This window comes from Cynoglossus semilaevis, chromosome 8, assembly GCF_000523025.1.
Source record: "Cynoglossus semilaevis isolate Cse_v1.0 chromosome 8, Cse_v1.0, whole genome shotgun sequence".
Classification (NCBI taxonomy): Eukaryota; Metazoa; Chordata; class Actinopteri; order Pleuronectiformes; family Cynoglossidae; genus Cynoglossus; species Cynoglossus semilaevis.
The window spans coordinates 14,038,594-14,058,217 of NC_024314.1; the positions used below are offsets into that span (position 1 = coordinate 14,038,594).

General features: G+C 44.6%; 3 protein-coding genes across 6 annotated transcripts in view; 1 reads left to right on the forward strand and 2 right to left on the reverse strand.

Moving 5' to 3' along the window:
* Positions 1-4,889, reverse strand: part of hs3st3l (heparan sulfate (glucosamine) 3-O-sulfotransferase 3-like) — a 7,125-nt gene extending 2,236 nt beyond the window's left edge. Inside the window, exon 1 of the mRNA XM_008315199.3 lies at positions 4,098-4,889. Coding sequence (XP_008313421.1) covers positions 4,098-4,573 — 476 coding nt within the window. The 5' untranslated portion in view covers positions 4,574-4,889. The remainder of the gene's footprint in view (positions 1-4,097) is intronic.
* Positions 1-16,291, forward strand: part of gsg1l2b (gsg1-like 2b) — a 31,228-nt gene extending 14,937 nt beyond the window's left edge. For 2 of the 4 annotated variants that reach the window (XM_025057147.1, XM_025057149.1), the window contains exons 8-9: positions 5,877-5,923; positions 10,875-12,222. The gene's annotated coding sequence lies outside the window, so the exon portion shown is untranslated. Of the gene's footprint in view, positions 1-5,876; positions 5,924-6,154; positions 6,460-10,874; positions 12,223-16,182 lie in introns of those variants that run through there. The other 2 variants (XM_025057148.1, XM_008315015.3) reach the window with 2 other exon arrangements.
* Positions 15,267-19,246, reverse strand: dhrs7cb (dehydrogenase/reductase (SDR family) member 7Cb). Its single transcript, XM_008315014.2, has 7 exons — positions 19,109-19,246; positions 17,935-18,091; positions 17,708-17,820; positions 17,127-17,337; positions 16,955-17,047; positions 16,451-16,612; positions 15,267-16,374 (listed from the first exon to the last, which is right to left on the reverse strand). The coding sequence occupies exons 2-7, from the start codon at positions 18,086-18,088 to the stop codon at positions 16,172-16,174; spliced, it is 936 nt and encodes a 311-aa protein (XP_008313236.1). The 5' UTR covers positions 18,089-18,091; positions 19,109-19,246; the 3' UTR covers positions 15,267-16,171.
* Positions 19,247-19,624: the final 378 nt, after the last annotated feature.

The following is a 19,624-nucleotide window of genomic DNA, read 5'->3' on the forward strand; positions in this document are numbered from 1 at the left end:
TGTGTGTGTGTGTATGTGTGTGTTTGATCAGGCTCTGGTTTTCTTTGATTTCTGATCTTAGGGACCAATTGTTCATGGCACACACACACACACACACACACACACCACCTGAGTGTTTATTCATGAGTCCAATATGAGGTTTAAGTGTCCAAACGCATGCTTGAGCGTGTTATTAGGGAGTGTGTGTGTGTGTGTGTAGGGGGGGGGGTGTCGGCCCATTGTCACTGCGCTCTGTCCAGTTTCAGGAGACATCCATCATAAAGGGGTCCCTGACCAGAAACCCCTCCACCTCCTTTACTCTCTCATGCCCCAGGGGAGGCCTTTAATGAGAGCCAGATCATACCCCCCGCCCACCAACCCATCTGGGACTTGTGGGGACACCGCCCTGCTCAGTCAAGGGACAGGACGGATAGATGGACGACACCTGAACCCTGGAAAACTAAACCTAAAAACTCCCAAACCTGGCCTCTTCTTACAGCTGCTCTAACGCTGCTCTCATGTAAACACAGAATAATAGTCCAGATAATCCTAATCCCACTTCCTCTGATGTCACAGATTAACCAATCTGACTCATCAGGAAAATCCGCCTTTTCCCGTTTGTCCCCCGTTTATTCCCTCCCACTGAATCCAGCCGAACATTACAGCTTTTCTTCTGTGATTTTCATGGTAATTATTTCCTTTTGTAGAAACACACGTGGCAGCAGGACATCAGGTTGTCGGTTCAATGACCCCACCTCTAATGGCATTAATATGAATTTCAAAAAATCAGCAATTTCCCCAGCATTCCCGGCCCGTATCATCTGTAAATATCCAAATGTTCTTTAATAAATTAAGACTTCTGGGAAGCAGGAGGCGACATTCCAACCCTCTCAGGTCAAAGCTGTGCCGGTAAATCACAGTCAATAATACTGTAAATATCCATGATTCTCAATGTTACTCAAAGAGCAAAACACAAGTGGCGTCGGCGCCTGGAAGACAGGACGGCCTCCAGACTGGGACCAGGATCTGAAGAAGTCAGCAATCCACACACACACACACACACACACACACTGACACACAGACACACACTCCTGAGGCCGGCTCTGGTGACGGTCCCCAGGGTTGAATCAAAGGTCAGTAGAAGATGTGTGAGGCTGTGGTAACACTGACTTCACCCCCTTAACCTCACCCTCACCCTTTGTCCTATCTCCTCACCCCTTTTATTTTTCACCCTCTGACTGTGGTGTCATCCTTCAGTGAGGAAACCATCAGCCTGATGTCTGAAGTTCTAGCTGAGTAATTTTAATGGATTCCTCCAGAGCAGCACCGCCAGAGAAGAAGAAGAAAAAAACCCAGTGTAACATAAACCCTGTGAGTCCGTGCGGAGGGGGGGCGTGGGGGGAAGATATGCCAATGTAGGATAAAGCTTCTGGGTAATTGTAACCGAAGCCGTGCTGACCAACACTAACCGCTCTAATGCTGGAGTCAACCCAAGGTCAGGGCCAGGAGATGGAGCTATCGATCCCAGGCAACAGAGTCAGGAGGAAACTTCCAGTCCGTCCAGGGGCCCATCGCAGATCCAATCTCCGCTACATACGCCATTAGTGGATCCTTCTGTCAGGGCTCTGATCTCAATCTGCCCCTGTGATACTAAATGTTATTTTACTCTGTGGGAGACAGAGTGATTCTGGGGGGGAAACTGCAACTATCATTCTTTATGATGGTCTGTGATGATTTGACAGCAAGTGGTTAAAAAAAAAGGAGAAGAAGAAGAAGAAGCAGCAGCACTCCTGTAAGACATGAAAGTCTACAGAAGTCCTCAGAGATCGCTAGCAGGAAAAAATATTTTTATTTGTAATCGTAATTTTCATTACCCCAGTACAAATGTACTTCTTAAAACAGAACCCTCAAGACATGCTGGGTAAAAGTTAGCCAAAAAAAATTGGAACATATGTAAAAAAAAAATGATGTAATGACATGTTAATGTCAAGAAACAACAAAAACTTTCAAAAAATGCTTAGAGACACCCAGACAAATTAATAACAGCTAAGAGTTAGCATGAAAATAGAATAGCAACACGATTAGCATGAGGAGCTAAAGATTGGTCAGAGAGTGGCTAAATGTCACCACAAGTATAGATAAAAGTTAGCTAAATACAGTACTCACAAGTACTACCCCTGTAATAAAAATAGATTTCTTGTATCTTAATATTCAAATATATTATAAATAATAATATTTGTCATTATTTTCTCTACCCTTATATTCTGAAAGTATTCTTTTGCTGCTCCACCGTAACAAAGACACACTTCCTTTGTGTGTGTGTTTGTTATGAAGTGCCCTGAACACATCATTAACTCCCAGCCTAAACTGACCTGGGGTCAGAGGTCAATTGACAGAGCTGACAGTGATGTCAAGTGGCTGGATGTGCATCCCATCTGGCCCCCGCAGGGGCGGCAGTGACACATTACAATCTGATGTCACTGGGCTGTCACATGACTGCGACACAGAGACGGCAGCCAGCACCACTGACGGTCTGTGGGTTTGTTTCCACAGGAGTTCTCTGAGCTCTGTCCACAGACAGCTGACCAGACAGTGGACGTCAATGGACGCATTCGAGGAGCAGTTCATGTGTTTTGTGAGCTAACGCGTTCACACCGAGTGCTGAAGAAGGACTGAAGAAAGTGTTGCCTTCACCGTCCTGGGAAAAGTCTGGACTTTAAGGCGCGTCATGCTCTGCTCTGTCTGAATTGGCTAACAGTGATGCCTTTATGGTCATTGGGGAAAATGGATTCTACCGTCTACATTTAAACCAAGCATTGCTTGTCATTGCACATTTACAGCATTTCCCTGTCCAGCAGATGGCACCATGGGTAGTGGTGTATATGTTTGTACTGTATGTCAAGATACCATGGGTCAGGTTGTTGGTTCTGACCACAGGAGTGAATGTGAGTGTGAAGACTGAACAGTTAACGGCTCTCCAGGCTCCACCACACACAAACGTGTATTTTTTCATTCATTCGTTTTCATTTTCAGACCTAACAAGCTGATAACAGAGCAGCATCACAGCAGTAACATCTGGCTGCTGCTCCAGCACAGAATATTCTGTTCTCTGTCAGAACTCACTCTACCAGCCCCCCACCCCCACCCCCTGGCTGTATCTCTGTACCTCACACTTTCTCTCTCTCTCGTCTCTCTCTCTCTCTCTCACACACACACACACGCACAGATTGTTGTGTCCAGATGGTACCGTCTCTCTGACTGTCACCTCACCCTCAGCAGAACTACAGTGGAAGTGTTTGGAAATGCAAACAGTGCAAATGAATTCAGGTCCTGACAGGAAGTTGGACGTTGCGTTACACAGGAAGCTTTTGTATTTTTCAATTAAAATGACTTTTGCACAAAAAAGGAGAAAAAAACTTTTTAAGACTAGGTGAAAAGGATTTGGTGGGGTTTTTCAGGGCAGTAACGAGTGTCAGCACCCCCTACTGGTGTTGTGGTATAAAGTACCCAGGTTGGCCTCCTGTCTTGCTGTGTATTTGTATCAACAAAAACAACAATGTTGAACCAGGGCGTTTACCTAATGGACCAGGACAGTAGGACAATAGGGGGCGACATGTTTTCAAACAAATCTAAGACTGTATCTGAAAAGTGTTAAAGTTGAAAAGTCCTTAAAAATGTCACAAAGACTAGGAGTTTGACGTAAAAGTGGAAAAAAAATGAACCAGAGCAGGAAAGAGCAGACCAGGTCTGAGGAGTGGAGCTAACAGAACCAAAGTCTGTGGACTTGAATGTTCTGATCACCACAGGACTCTGATGGTTCCTGTTCTAATGTTCTGATTGTTGCTCTGGACACTGAGGGCAATGATGGTTCTAGCTAAAACCATATTGCCCCGGGAGTGGTAAATTATTTTTAAATTCAGTATTTGTATTACTTTTTGAGAGTTCTTTTTGAGAGAACTGTAAGTCTGGAAATAAAAAGAATAAATTAAAAAAGTCGCCTACCCTAACTTTAATCTTAGAGCCACACAGGGTAAACGGTGGTCGGTAAAGTTGCCCTGTGGTTCAGACCCCAGAGCTACAGTAACTTACTGGGTTCCTGCGTAAGCGTGTATCCGTACCTGTACCAGTCCAGCCCTCGTGCGTAATGCCTGTCGAAGAAGTGCGGCTCCGAACCCAGGGCTCGGATGTCAGGGTGGAGCCGCAGGAACTCCAGCAGAGCCCGGGTGCCTCCTTTCTTCACCCCGATGATCAGCGCCTGCGGTAACCTGCGGGCTGCGGTCCATTCTCTCCCAGAACTGTTCGTCTCCTCGGGTCCGGGCTGCTGTGGAACAGGCTGGAGCGGGACCAGACCGGTCCAGTTCCTCTCGTACGCCACAAAGTCCCGCACCTGCGCCCCGGTCTGGGAGTTTTCCACCTGGAGGTCTGACTGGCAGCAGCCGGTGAGGATGTAGACCAGGGAGAAGCAGAGGAGACTCAGGGAGGAGGCGACGGTGAGCCGCTGGAGGAGCCGCCGCAGCTCCGCGCTCTGCTGTTTGTATTGCTGTTGCTGAAGCTGGTGGTGCTGCTGCTGGTGGTGGTGGTGAAAGGCTGCCATCCCTCAATGACCCATGCGGGATCTGGTGCCATTCTACCAGCCCTGGTTCGGCTCACATCCCGACATGCTCCAGGACTTGGTGCCAGTGCGCGCTCCGCTGCTGCTGCGCTCTGAGCGCACGGCGTTCTCCCCAAAACAACAGCCAATCACAGGAGAGTGGAATAAATCACTGCAGTAGGTCTGTGCGTGACATCCAGGATGTGTGTTCACTTAGTCTCCAACCGTGAAGAAAAAGAAGAAGCTGTGGTGGAGCTGATTATTATTATCATTATTGTTATTTTATTATTATTATTATTATTATTATTATTATACTCACCAACCCCTCTCTCTCTCTCTCTCTTCCTCTCTCTCTCATCACTCTGTCATATGAGATGAGATGGATCCAGACCCACTGAGCACAAACCTTGCAGCTCACATTATTTATGTGGATTTAAATCAATGAATTCCATCGTTCCTTTTTCATCCATTTTCATTTTAAGTATTATCTTGAATTGTTCTTAATGTGAATTCAGACTTTGTCTATTTTATATATATATATACTGTATATATATATATATACATATACATAAATGTAGGATTCATGGTGTATATATATATATATACATGTACATAAATGTAGGATTCATGATAACTCTGCCATCAAGTTCTGTCCATGATCTGGTGTTGATAATCTGCTCTAACACCATCACCTGATTGACAAAGGAGATGAGGGGAGAATTAGACGACAGGCTGTGACAGCTAATAGTCTTAACCTCAGAAGACAGTCTGGGAATCCGGTCACAAAGTCTCCAGAACTGAACTAGTCTGAGAACACAGTCAGTGAAACAACACTCACAGAGTCCAAGTACGACCTACCGCAACACCAACTGTCCAAATGTGCTAGCTGCCCACATGCTCCGATGCGTGCCTTATGTTTGGAATGGCTGTTCAGCAAAACATTCACTAGGGGGCATTGTTAAGTTCAGCTTTCATTGTGGGGCCAACGTCAGTTTCTTTGACAATAACATGGTGATGGAGGAGGAGGTGATGGTAGTGATTAGCTTGTTTGCTAACATCAGAGTGACACTCCCTCAGTGTTGTCTTCCTTTTCTTTTGACCATTAGAGGGATTAGAACCTATGGATTAGCAAAACTGAAAATGTTTGTTTAGAATACTTACACCCATGACCTTTGAACCTTCAGGTGAACATTATTCTGTCACCTTTATATAAAAGGACCACTGCTGATTTCAAATGTCAAAAATGTTTTTGTTTTTTTTCATCTCTAAACTAACAGTCAGTCTGTTTTCTCTGCTCGACCCACAGAGACGTTCACAGATCAGTGGGAGCTTCATCACCGGAACCACAGCTCAGTGAGTTCTTCTATGTTCTTCTGGGTTCTTCTGGGTTCTTCTGTGTTGTTCTTCTCTGGTTAGGGAGCTTCACAATGTTGTCTTTTGTTGTTATTGCATACTGCACAGCTAAGGTAGGGATAATAGCTCATAGGAGACTCATTAGTCCAACCCCCCTCTCTGACACACACACACACACACACACACACTTCATGATCCATTTGGCTTACCTCTGTCATTATCCTGTGGCAGATGTGACCTCGACCATAAAACCACTGCATTGTCCTGCAGCGGCAGAAGAAGAAAACCTGACGTTTATTTTACTGGGAGCAGATTAAAGTTTATGATGTCTGACTGCCACGCCTCCTTCTCCATTCATGGACCAGTATATACGACTTAATCTGATAGAAAACACACCCTGGTGTTGTTATAGGGCCACAGTGGGAGCTCCTCACAGGAGTTGGACATTATCGGTCTATTCACAAGGTCAAAGTTTGTGGCAAAATCTTGTGTTCCCTCAACTCAGCAGTGACTTTTATTTTGATTAATTGTAACAAATTAAAAAATAAGTGTGAAAGAGAAAACACCTTCAAACCTTCTCCAGTTGTTTGTTTGTTCAGTGCTGGATTTTTTATAGTTTGAACCAGAATTGGTTGGCGAGAATTCATCTTTGAAACTAATTTTATTTCATTGATCTGAGGAAGTTGTTATGCTGTCATCGTTACGCTCTTGGCGTTACGCTGTCAAGACAAGTATCCATTCTGTTAATGTCTAACACCAACCACTGGAGGCAGTGTTACAATTGTTCAACCGAGCCTGAAGTAAAACCATTAATGGTCCTGGTTCCTCGGCAAGGACCACTGAACGTGACCAGGACCACCGTGGCTGAGACAAAACGCCGTCACCTCAACATCTCCATCTTTCTTTCTTCTGTTGATTTTCTGTTTATTCGCTCCTCCGACCTCCCTCCACGCATCAGCAGACAAGGTCACCAGATGAGGTTGCGCGTCTTTTGTCTGCACTCGCTCGGCAGATTGTTCCGTGATGAAGTGGTCGTTCATAAAAGCCTGACCTCAGGGGTCAGGGCCAGGGCTGGGGCTGTGATTCATTATCCAACACGGGCGCCAACGCACGCTGATTAATGCACTTCTGCATCACAATGTACGAAAGAGAGCAGTTGGAGACGTGAATATTTTGATCTCCTCTGTCTGCGCTTGATTTGTTGGCAGATTCACGTCCATTTTCTTTATTTTACGACAGCAGTTTCCAGGAGACTCCGTGGGGATGTGGCGTAATCTTCTTCAATGGTGCTGGTGTTGGTCACCAGAGCTCCTGTCCTGGATGTCTGCCCCCCCCCCCACCCCCGCTCTGAGTGACAGTCTAATTAGAGTTAAAGTAATGGCGTGTGTAATCAAGGCTAAATTACAGCCATAAGTCACTCAGCGGGCGAGCTCCGAACCTGCGAGCCAATCAGAGACACAAACTAATGAACCAGGATGGCTGACCGGTGACCTCACCATCAATCTGACACATAAGGACCCACTGGTCACTGCTGTCAGCGCCACAGGCCACGAAGAAGAGGTGGGTGTGGTGTCACATGATCACTTCAGCCAAATTAACAGAATTACATGAGTTTGCTGTGGGCACAGATATGGCCTGATAACTCTGCACACTTCCTGGATCAGTTCCTGGATCAGTTCCTGGATCAGTTCCTGGATCAGTTCCTGGAGTTGGCCAGGGTCACTAAGTCCAGAGCCACACCCAGATCAGAGGCCACCACCTTCTGCTCTGTCTACACCTTGTCCACCTGTCACTCATCCACACACTGGCCAACTGTGTGAATGTGTGTGTGTGTGTGTGAGAGAGAGTAAGAAGTAAGACGTTGGTGCCAGATTTCAGCACTCAGGGAATAAGCTTACTTATTCTCTCCAGATTTCAGCACTCAGGGAATAAGCTCCTACTTATGCTTACAGTATTGCTGTGTGTGTGTGTGTGTGTGTGTGTGTGTGTGTGTGTACAGTTTGATTGACTGAAGTCCATATGATAATTCCTGATACTAAAACGTTCTTAAATATTAAACGATACTAATTGCCCACCCTGAAGTCCCTCAGTCTCAGAACGGTTCAGACCTTTAGTCAGAAGAGTCTCTGTCTCTGCTGAGACATTTTGGAACCCTGGTCTAGCACTAAGAGTTTTTGAAAAGTGCTACACGTTGAGTCCTCTTAGACTTGGAAAACCCCCTTAATCAAAGAAGAGACCCCTACTGTCAGTCCTAGACAGCAGCTCTAGAACTCTGGAATAAAAACATTCCGGGTTCCTGTGTTTTAGAACAAGCCCAGAACCTCGGTCTGAAAGTGGTTTTAAACCTCATGGTAACTTTTTGCCTCGTTAGCAGAGCTAACATGTTACTTTGAGATCATAAATCTAGTGACACAGGCATGAGGCAGTGGTTGGTAAGTTTTGACACCAACATAAGGAGCTGGACCATAACGAGTCCTCATAATTGCATGGAAAAGGACAGCCAGCGTATGGGTTTGATTTAAATGAGCCCATGACCTCTGACCCCAGCATGACATTTGCACAACGTCAGGTTATTGTGAAGTTGTCCAACTTATGGTCCGTCTGTCTGTCCACAGATGAGGGACTTTAACCAGCTTTCTTAAACCACCCTAATCTGCCCTAATTGCCCTTCTGTCCCTGCCTCCACCACTACGGTGCAGCAGAGCTCAGCTCATCAGCTGAGACGCACCTCTGAGTAAGATTATCAGAGCTGAGGTTCCTGGAATCACTGACAACAGGTGCAGTTGGTCCAGCAGCACAGACTGGTCTGATCTGGTGATGATTATGGGGTTGTTTTTTTAAGGTGGGTCAAACCCAGAGTCATTTCTTTTAAAGTACTGAAGAATAATAACAGGAAGTGAGGAGGTGATGTAACGAGAGAGAGAGAGAGAGAGAGAGAGAGAGACCTCACTCCTGAATGTTTACAGAGATCCAAACCTGGAGAGCCGTGTTGAATTAAAGTGCTCCAGCTGTGAACACAGATCACTGAGTCTCACTGCAGGGTCCTGTATGATGGGGGGTGGGGTGGGGGGTAGGGGAGGGTTAAGCAAGGGGAGAATACCTGTGAGCCATCCAGGCATGTTGTCATAGATGAGTGAGATTAGAGAGATAATCTGGTTTTATGGAGGAATAAAAACATAATCTCTGTTGTTCGTATGAAAGACTCTGATTAAACAGACCTGGAACTTGACAATGATCCTCGGGTCACTGTGGGGAGAACTGTAGTTCTGTGTAGTTCTAACACACTGATTATACAGTGGATACTTGTTGTTATAAGCATGAAGAATCCACTCTGGTCTGATCTAATATAATCTAATCTGGTCCATTTATTGTCTGTAGCCCAGAGAAAAAAAAACACAAGTATCTGTTGAAGTGTTTCCCATTGAAGGTACTGTTGAAATGGAACAGGGATCAAATGGGACCAGGGTTCCAGGATAAGAACTCATCCTCTGGAAGGACTTTTGAAATACTTTATAATACTTGATATGAAAATGGATATTTACATTGGACGCAGTACAAATATTGCCTCAAACTACATAAGGTACACATTTGAACGCACAGGTTACATAAACGTTGGCTCCTGTTGCTGTAGTACCCACAATCCTTTGTGGTAGAAGTGACCTCAAACAGATCCAGTCCGCAGAGTCAGGGTCTCGGACTCTAAGAAGGATCGAATGAGTTGGGTTCCTGAGATGAGGGAACCTGGATCTGGAGGAGATTAAGTCCTTTATTACTTTTCTCTGTTTCTCTTTGTGTGTTTGTCTGTAATCCCTGAGCACCGATCTCCACTGTTCCATCCCAGGACAACAGATTTATCTGGGATAACATGGAGATACGTGGCGGTGTACTCTACTCAGTGGGGGAGGGGGGGAGGGGGGAGGTGTAATCCACCATCAACTCTCTCTCTCTCTCTCTCTCTGTGAACAATGATAATGTGAGACAATGCCAGCAGATGTGAAATGTGTGTGGAAATGAGGACAGCAGGTTTTAATCTCTGTTTACTCTAATCTGACCCTGTTACTCCTCTTCCTCGTGCCTGGTAAATAGTGCTCTGGATGATGGTAACACTCTGCTTCATCAATTGTAAAAAGTTGCACTAATTTACCAATTAAATCCTGTCTTTGGCAAGAGAAAGTCTTTACCCTGCCAGCAGGGGGAGGTAGTCTGTGTCACATAGGAAACCAGTAGACCTGCAGAACTTAGTGGTGACAGTTATTCATCAGCACGAGTTCAGTGAATTTTGGAGCAAAAGCTGTAAATGTGTCCTGTACACATGGGGGCGCTGCAGAAAGGATTTTGAAAATACTGCTGTAGATTATTTATATCTACAGTATGTATTTGTAATAATCTTGTACAGTGGTTACTAAACTCGAGTGTGGGCCCCCTCCAGGGGGTATGAAATTATTGCAGGGGTTTCAACAATAAAACTTAATTGAAATTAAATTATTTTCTTTACTTTTACCACAATAAAAAAAATGTATGGATTTATAATTTTATGCCTTTAACCTGGTTAGGATAGCAGTTTGGATTTTGTTTTAAATGGAGTTCAGTGGAGATTTGTGTGGCTATTTACAGAAGGGGGCGCTGCAGAAAAAGTTTAAGAAGCACTGATTTTATATGTTTGGTGTAAAACAAGTTCAGTCGTGAAAGAGTCATGTCTGTAACAGCTGGAGGTTCAGTCAATACACATGGCACCAGTGTGTGTGTGTGTGTGTGTGTGTGTGTGTGTGTGTGTGTGTCCAGTCCAGCTGGTATGCGTGTGTCTGTCCTCCAGGTCACTCTCCTCTGGGGAGTAGGTTGTCTCGTCCACCCCGGGGACAGAAACCTCGCTCTAATTTGTTCACATGAATAAATCCGTCTCTGCGTCGCCTACGGTGTCAAACAGGAAGTTGTTTTTTTTGTTTTTCCTCAGCTGGACTCTCCAAATTGGCTCTTTGATCTACACACATTTACATACACGTCGCTGTCCAATCAGGTTTGTTTTTCGTCAGTGAAGAATTGCCCGTAGATGAAAAATAAAATCTGATCACATGAAGTTAATGAGCCTTCTCGTTCATGTACAGCGCCCCCTGTTGGAGAGTTTACTGGTGCATTGGCGGAGCAGGAAGTGTGTCCAGAGGTGACCACAGCAGCAGGAGCGAGATGAGAATCCCCTTGCTCAGTAATGGTCTTTCCATGAGCGGCTGATCACCTTTATCAATTTTTAAAGCCGGGGTTATTGACGCTAACGTGACTTATGGAGGTGATGTAGAGGCCGAGATAATGATTTCCTGAGCTCTCACCTCACAAAGAGGGGGAAAGAGGGGGAGAGAGAGGGAGAGAGCTGGCTCTCACTCTCATATATACAGTAGCGGATGTTGTTGCAGTAATGCCTGAGTGAAGTGTTTCCAATTTTCCATGATGCATTTTCCCTGGATGTTTGTTTTCCAAGAGACTCAATGTAAATACTCTGTACACTGAATACAGTCATTACAAATAATTGATATCAAAGTGCATTTATTTATTTATTTACGACTGATAATCGACTGTATCTTGTACCACAGTACACTGTAAAAAGAATAACACCAATTTACTGCACCATCAGTGTACCACTGTCACTGACAAATACAAGCAATAATCAGAATTATTGTTAATTGTTATAAAGCGCAGTAACTGAGAACCACAAACTTGTAATACAGCTCACAGGCTCCCTGCAGCACAGAGCCCCTCTGCTTTGTCCAGCTGTACACCACCATTAACAGTAGGTCAAAATAACACCAAAAACTTTTTAAGTTTATTGACAGTGTTTGTACAGCAGCAGAAAATTTGTCATCAGAGCTGTAATACCAAGCACTTCCACCAGGATGAAACTCTTTTCTTGTCAAGGCCTCATCTCAGCATCACACGTCATCTTAAAGAACCAGGGATGGTTCTATTAAATTAAGAACGTCTTTCTAATCCCTTCACTCTTCCACGTTACTTTGACTTAATCTCCCATTAATCCCAGAATGCACTGCTTCACCTCTGAAACCCTTATCTCTCAAGTCATGTTGTTCCAGCAGGATCAGTGGTTTTTCACTGTCACTCAGACAAATGAACGACTGGGAATTGTTTAATCCCAGGACTTTACGGTTTGTCGGGAGGATTAAGAATTTTTTTGCTGAGGATGACGTGTTTTCTTCACCGTAAACATTCTTCAATCTAGAGACGAGTGAGACATTGACGTCTCCATCTCTGTCTTCATGTCCGTAACACGTCTTCCTCTGAGTGTGTCTGCGTCTACATCGACGTTCATAAAGTTCTTCTGGTCGTATTGATCGTCTCTTATTGTGGGTCGATGCATCGAGCGTGGGTCAGTGTTCGATGTCAGTCAGTGTCCTGAGGTGTTGGACTTTTACTGCCGCGGCTCTAAATCACTCTTGTCCTCAAGTCCCACATCAACACTCTGTGGTCCACAGACAAAGGACCTGGGGGAGGGGGAGGTTCGTTAAAAAATATATATAAAAAAGAAGAATAAGCTGCATGTCCACAGCAGGAAAAAATAAAGAACTGCAGTGACAGAAATCACATTTGACACCTTCCTGTTCAGAGAAGTCAGGACAAATGATCCAGAGTGAAACAGAGAGGAACCTGATCTGAGGTCTGTTTATCAGAGACGTATCCAGTTCTGAGGAGACCTTCCTCTCTCTGCATATTATATGAGAGCTGAGGGCGTCCAAATGCAACAATATTGACACTGTGCAATTAGAGCGAGGTCATCAGGGTCTGCTGCCGTTTCACAGACGGGGTGACATCACCCAAAATTTGACAGCGTCACAAAAAAAAAATCAAACTTTGTAGTTTTAGAAGACTGACTGTAAATCTTATCATTTTTTTATAAACTCTACCTCAGCAAAGGTTGGTGTGTTTTCTATAATGCAACTGAAAGGGCAAAGGTCATATGTAATGTAAATATATGTGATGAACTAGGAGGAAGTCATTCACGTAACATTATGGGATGTGAGTTCCCTGAACCAGGATCAGAGTCAGAATTCATTTTAGTCACTGAAGAATAAAAAGAAAAAAGCAGCAAAGGAGCAATTATTAGACAGGTGGTTTACAAGCTGTGGCTCCTGGGCTGTTCTCAGGACCGTCATGGACTGATAATCAGGATGGTGTCAGTAACTACAGTCTGTGTGTGTGTGTGTGTGTGTGTGTGTGTGCTAATGAAACAAAAGGATCTCAGGATCAACCTCCTCACCTCTGGACGTCTTGACCTCAGCTCAGCGCCTTCTTCTCCTCAGACCACAACCTTCTGACCCAGTGAGGAGCAGCAGGAGCTTTTCAACAAGGTCTCAGCTGAATCTCTTTGATTCTTTAAAAACATGAAGAGGCCTCTCAGCTCCTCTGGAGGACCATGAGTCTCAGGATCAGACTGGAATAAACCAGAGGCTGTGCTTAACGAGGAGACACACTTGGTGCATACACACACACACACACACACACACACACACACTCTCGGATGTCCATGTGTGGTGCTCAGTCACACTCTGTGGATTCTCTTTAATCCCAGTCACACAGTAAACACAGCTCCACATAATAATGACAGGAGAAACAATAATGACAGGAGCCTGTCAACAGACAGACCATGACTGACCACACCATCAGTCACCGCTCTGACCAGAGGTGGCGCCACATATATGAATAGTATGAATGGGCTACAAAATTGATTTAAAATAATGACTTATTTAAATTAGTTTAAATTAGCCCAGAGTACAGCTTTGAATGTCTCAAAAATATTAGTTAGTTAGAAGGAAAAGCTGAAAAGTTGGACATAAAGACAACCAACGGCAGAAAGAGGAGTAGGAGAAGGAGGAGGGATCTGGTTTCTGGTTAAGAGGACTTTTGTTCTGCTGTGTGAAGTGTGTTGTGAGAAGGCACTGCCTGTACTCTCAGTCACCAAACTCTTAATACGTTGAAGTAATGACAACAGGTTTTACTGCACTTTCTGGGGTGAGGGTCGGAGGACGCGGGGTCTAAGTACTTCCTTATTGGAAAATATTCCCAGTCATGGGTTTATATTTGCCTCTACAGAATATACACATTTAGAGGAAATCACTGTTTGTACATTTCAGGTTCCTCTCAGTCTTTTTATCCTCCCAGTTGCCCTGCAGGTAGAAATAATCAGTCTGATGCTGAAATATTTCATTTTTGTTTGAACTTTGACCTTCCCTGTTCCTTTGAGAAATGAAACTGTTGTTTCCTATGGTCTGTGGTGCAGGAGAACCATGATGAGGGTCCACACACTGACCCTCCCTTTATAATCTTGTGTACCAGCCCTTTAGCTGTTTGATGAATCTGGGATTTTCATCGATGCTGATGGGGCCGAGGCTGTGGCCGTGGCCACGGGGAAGAAGTTGTGTCTAGACCCGGGGGAGTCCAGGATCGATGTAGGAACCGCTGCCTGTGATCTTCGCTGCTTTGCTGGAATAATGGCAAACTGCTGCGGTCTCTGTGGGAGTATTACAGTCTGTGGATAATGGCAGCTGAGTCTGTCTGAGGCTCAGGTCCTTGAACGCCACACCAAGATGTGTAATATCACATTATTATCCCATGATGGACACTAGTCATCAATTATTAGATGAACATGAGTCATTCAGAAAGTGTCATACATTCTTTGATTATTTTCCTTTTATTTGTTGGAATTACACCAGAACTAAGTATTTTAGTTAGTCAGACGATGTGGCCGTAGGAAAAACTATCACTGAAGGTTAGCTAAATGACTACTAAAAAAATAGATAAAAAAAACTGGACAGAGAGCAAAATGTTCGTCCCCAGACTTTGGACTTTTCACCCTCACTGGCTTCAGGTTCTGGTTCCTCATAAAAAGCCAAATCAATGAAAGTAATGTTTGGGTTCCGCCTCCTGTGGAGAGGAGACAGTCAGATGAATTTATTGTCTGTTTGCCTCCAGTCAGGGAATAAACCATGCGTTTTGTATGTTTGTTTTGTTTTTGTCTTTTTTATAAATGTATTTTACAAGACAACAGTCAGAGATGGAGTCAGAGATGGACTCTGCTGCTGCTGCTGCTGCCGCTGCTGCTGCTGCTGCTGCCGCTGCTGCTGCTGCTGCTGCCGCTGCTGCTGCTGCTGCTGCCGCTGCTGCTGCTGCTGCTGCCGCTGCTGCTGCTGCTGCTGCCCTGCAGTCCTAAAGTGATGAAAGCCATAAATCAATGGTCGACGCCGTTTATTGCATCTGTGTAAACACTAAAGTTGCCAAATGGCCAGAATGTGCAGCAGCATCTGTAGCGCTAATGAACAAAAATCACCTTCACGGTTTGATTTCTTCTTTCGTGTTTTAAATGTAGTTCAGTTCACAGAGATTCTCAGGACAAATGAGCGAAAGTGGAAACAACCAGGTTTAACAACCAATACTTTGACGGAACAGTGAATTTACTGTTAGCAGACAAAACACCAGAACTCTTTGGCATGAGTTAACGGAACCTAATCAAGGAGTTCTGAGTGAGCGCGACAGTGAACTAGTAACTGTATGCAGCTGCTGCCATCTAGCGGACAAATAGAGAAACACATCCACAGAGAACATTCAAAACGTCTTTGTATAATTCGCCTCTCACCCCCGTAATATTAGAAGAAATAAAGACATGCTTTTTGGTTAAATTAAACCAAAAATAAAATATAAAGTAAAATAGTAACAAAATGTAACTGCACCTTTATTTCTTACTGCTATATTCTAATAGTTTACACTTTATCAGTACGAGTTAGCCACAAACATGTTTTATTAATTAAAACAATTTAAACAATTATATTAAAATATTTAAATGTATTATTATTGTTATTATTATTGTTATCAATATCTTAAGTAGTACATTTTTCTACAGTGTTAAGTTTTAATTATTTTATTTTATTTTTTCTACATAAATCTTAAGTTAGTGTTTTTTCTCTGAATAAAAACATCTTGGTGGTTCACGTCACATCACTGTGACAGTAGTTGTCCACTAATATTCACTGAACTTATCTTTAGTCTTTTCACCCTGAACTGTAGGTCAAGCTGTTCAGAGGGTCTAGACTGTGTCTTCTGTCCTGATGATCTGTAACCATCACAGCTTCAACATCTCCAAACATCTCACACTTCCTTGATGTTTCGCTGATTCTCTTCTTCTTCTTCTTCTTCTTCTTCTTCTTCTTCTTCTTCTTCTTCTTCTTCTTCTTCTTCTTCTTCTTCTTCTTTTTCTTACATCTCAGCCAACACAGAGTCCTTCACTCCTGCAGACAGCACCGCAAAGAGACTGGCAGGAAACAGGGAGCGGAGGTAAAGGGCCACTCTGGGGATAGGGTGGGCCAGCACCACCTCCCTCCTCTTCCTGTTCACCGCCTGGACGATCTCATTGGCCAGGACTGACGGACTTACGCCGTGGGTCAACTGGCTGCTGATGTCTGTGGAGGAAGAGTGACAATAAGTGACCTTTAAGACATGGAGTGGAACCCAAGTTGGCGGGGGAGTCGTACTCACAGGCAGCCAGAGCGTTCTGCTGAGGCTCAGACTCCTCCACTGGGGGGGGCTCGGAGGCATTGATGAAGGTATGGCTGATGGTGCTGACGATGATGCCGTACTCCTCCACTTCAGATCGCAGACAGTCGAAGAAGGCCTGGGCTGCATGCTTGGATGCGGCATCTGACACACACACACACACACAGCCCAGTCATTATCATGTACAAACACACCAGAGGCGTGAACTCTCTGGCCAAATTCCATACATTGCGGAAAAAATACTTTGTGTAATTGTTTCTTTGTGTCACAGGAACATTTGCTGTCGTTTCCGTCACAGACAGACGACCAGACATGTGTTTTACTGTCAACAGCAACATGATAGAGAGTGACATTGATTTTCAAAGACCTTAGCGTCCAGTGGAGTTCACTGTCAACTGTCTGTGCTGTTGAAACCTTAGAAAAGGAACAGTGAGAAGTTGATCCACAGTGACTTCAGTGAAACGCACACACTCCTGGACGACTCACATGAACTTCTGAAGGGAACAGCCAGTCGGCCCTGGATGCTGTTCACCAGGATGATGTGGCCAGTCCTCCTGGAGATCATTGATGGAAGAACACCTGTCACATCAACACCATGAGAAGTGTGAGAACAGCTACCGTCAAACTGTGGCAGGTGAAGATCCCCTCGGCAGCCCACCTTTGGCCAGTGAACTCGGACCAAAGTAGTTGATGTCCATGATGTTTCTGTCCAGTTCCAGAGAGATGTTCTGCACCGGTGCCTTCAGCTTCACGCTGCTGTTACAGATCAGCACGTCCACGCAGCCATAACACTCTAACACCTCAGCCACCACGTCCTCCATGCTGTCCATGTCACTGAAGTCCAGGAGCACCAGTTTGGGGGAAAACGTCTAAAAAACACAATCAAGATTTTCTTTAATACTAGTTGAGGTCGAAGGTCAGAGTTCAAGTTCTCTTTTTATACTGGACTGTAAGTATTTGTGGCTCCAGGTCTTTGGTCCGTTGATTACGTTTGTTTTCCTGTCAGCGTGGAGAAGACCCAGAGAGGACAGTGTGGTGTCTGACAGGATGTCCTGCTATTGTGATGCCCCCTAGAGGAAGTGGTGATCGAGGGAATTGTGCTACTGGAGCACAGAGCTAAGATAAAGCTAGGTTCACAACCTGTACCTCCACTGGTATACAACCTACGGGTCTCAGACCATACCTGGCCTACATTAGTCTGTGATGTCTCCTCTTTGATTGATGGACATAATGATTTACCTCTTTTGGGTCGGATTCACTGGTCAGAGACTCGAACAAGGACTCCAGTTTGTCCCAACTTGTCCCGCACAGGATGAGTCTGGCTCCGCCCTTGTGGAATAGCTGAGCACATGCTGAACAAACAAGAAGTGTTGGAAAAAAAACATTCTTGTGAATTTATTAATTCAAACAAATTATTCGAGATGAAAAAAAAGTTATTAAATAAACACAACAGAGAGGATCTTTACCTGAGCCCAAACCAGACACAGCATCTGTGATCACCACCACTTTGTTTCGCACCAGGGACTTGGACATGAACCTCAGGACCTCGTTGTAGATGTAGTACACCCCAGCTGCCACCACTATCAGCAGTGGCAGCACAGCAGAAGAGGGCACCCACATGGTCTGCAGAGGAAACAGAGATCACAGCGTCGTGGACCTGGCCAAAAAAAGACCAACTGACCTGCATTAGAGGAGACGGCCGTCTGCCGGGAGGGGCGAGGACACGATCTGGAGCCTACTGCAGTGGAGGGTGGAGGACTTTGGGTTTATTTATGATAAGCAGATACTCATGTAGATAAATACATTTGTCTATGAATGAACAAAAACAAATTGCTTCAGTAAAATCATGGAAATCTACATGGAATTGTGTCTATGAAGATTCTCAGTCACGGAATTCCGGAATGGGAATTACATGGAATTGTGATTTTCAAGTTGAACTCTTAATCCTTGTATGAGCTGATTGTCTTTGAGTTTGGGTTATTTATAGAATAAAAACATGAATAGTCTGTATGTAGGAAAAGTTACACCAGGGAAGAAAACACTGCTTCAACAAGTGTTGGTTGCTTGCGCCACCTATTGCTGGTTTTTCTAAACCGCACCTCGGTGGTGGCCTAACAGCCATGTTCTCCTGATTAAATCCTGGTCCAAACTTCATTACGTGAAGGTCTAGGAACCCAGTTAATGACTGTTGGATTGGTGATGTGTTGTAACTGTGCAGTGGAACGGAACCATGGACCACTTTGGTTACCATGTAAAGAGAGTTTGAGCACAGCAGCTAAATATATTCTGGTCATGTTGTTGCCACTAGGTCACCTCCAGGAAGTTGTCATAGGATACTCTGTGTGGGTGCTGGGCAAGGCTGGGTGGGACAGTGACCCCCACTGTCAGACTTTACTGAGGAAAACTGCCCTGAGAAAAAACTCACAATCTGCACCGAAAATATAACTGACTGTGACATATGGACGTCCACCTCATGGACACGGTCCGACCCCCATGTTTGGAGGTGGACACATGACATATGCCAGTGGGTTAGTCAGTGGGTGAGATCACAACTATAGCAACCACCCAACACAACACACACCCGGGCACACACACACACACACACAGACTGGTAATCTATGTTATTCTTGGTTCACTTACAGCACAGACGAGGATCTAATCCTGACTGATGTTGTTCTCTCTGGATCTGGTTAGGTAACAGGTGCTCTTCTGTGTCCCTGGTCCATTCAAACGGGTCTCCTCCTCTTCTTCCTCCTCCTCCCCTACTGTCTGTCCGCCCGATGGCTGCTGTCCCCTGCAACCTGCTGCTTATAATAGCAGCTGCCTGAGTCAGCCATTAATACACACATATGGTGCACAGTAGAATCTGAGGCATGTTTACTTGTCGCCAGACAGAAGGAATGGATGATGAGCAAAAGTCATGCCTTTAGTTCACAGTTGTTTAAGGACACCAACATTTGGACTTTAAATATTTTATTTATTTATTTTTTGGTCGCCTCATTGTTATGACAAATGTGCAAATTGTTCAGAATGTATTTTTGTTTTGACTTATGTCTGACCTATGACGTCATTGAAAAAGTCATTATTATTACTATTTTTTAAATGATCATCCCCTCTGTCGTCATTATAATGAACACTGCTCCAGCCCTGTGCCCA

Excerpts from the sequence above, each read along its gene's own strand:
- dhrs7cb (XM_008315014.2), bottom strand. The coding sequence starts at position 18,088 with ATGTGGGTGCCCTCTTCTGCTGTGCTGCCACTGCTGATAGTGGTGGCA. Across the intron at positions 17,048-17,126 it reads TCCGAGTTCACTGGCCAAAG|GTGTTCTTCCATCAATGATC; the intron begins GTGGGCTGCCGA and ends TTGATGTGACAG. Across the intron at positions 16,613-16,954 it reads TGTTCCCTTCAGAAGTTCAT|ATGCCGCATCCAAGCATGCA; the intron begins GTGAGTCGTCCA and ends TGTGTGTGTCAG.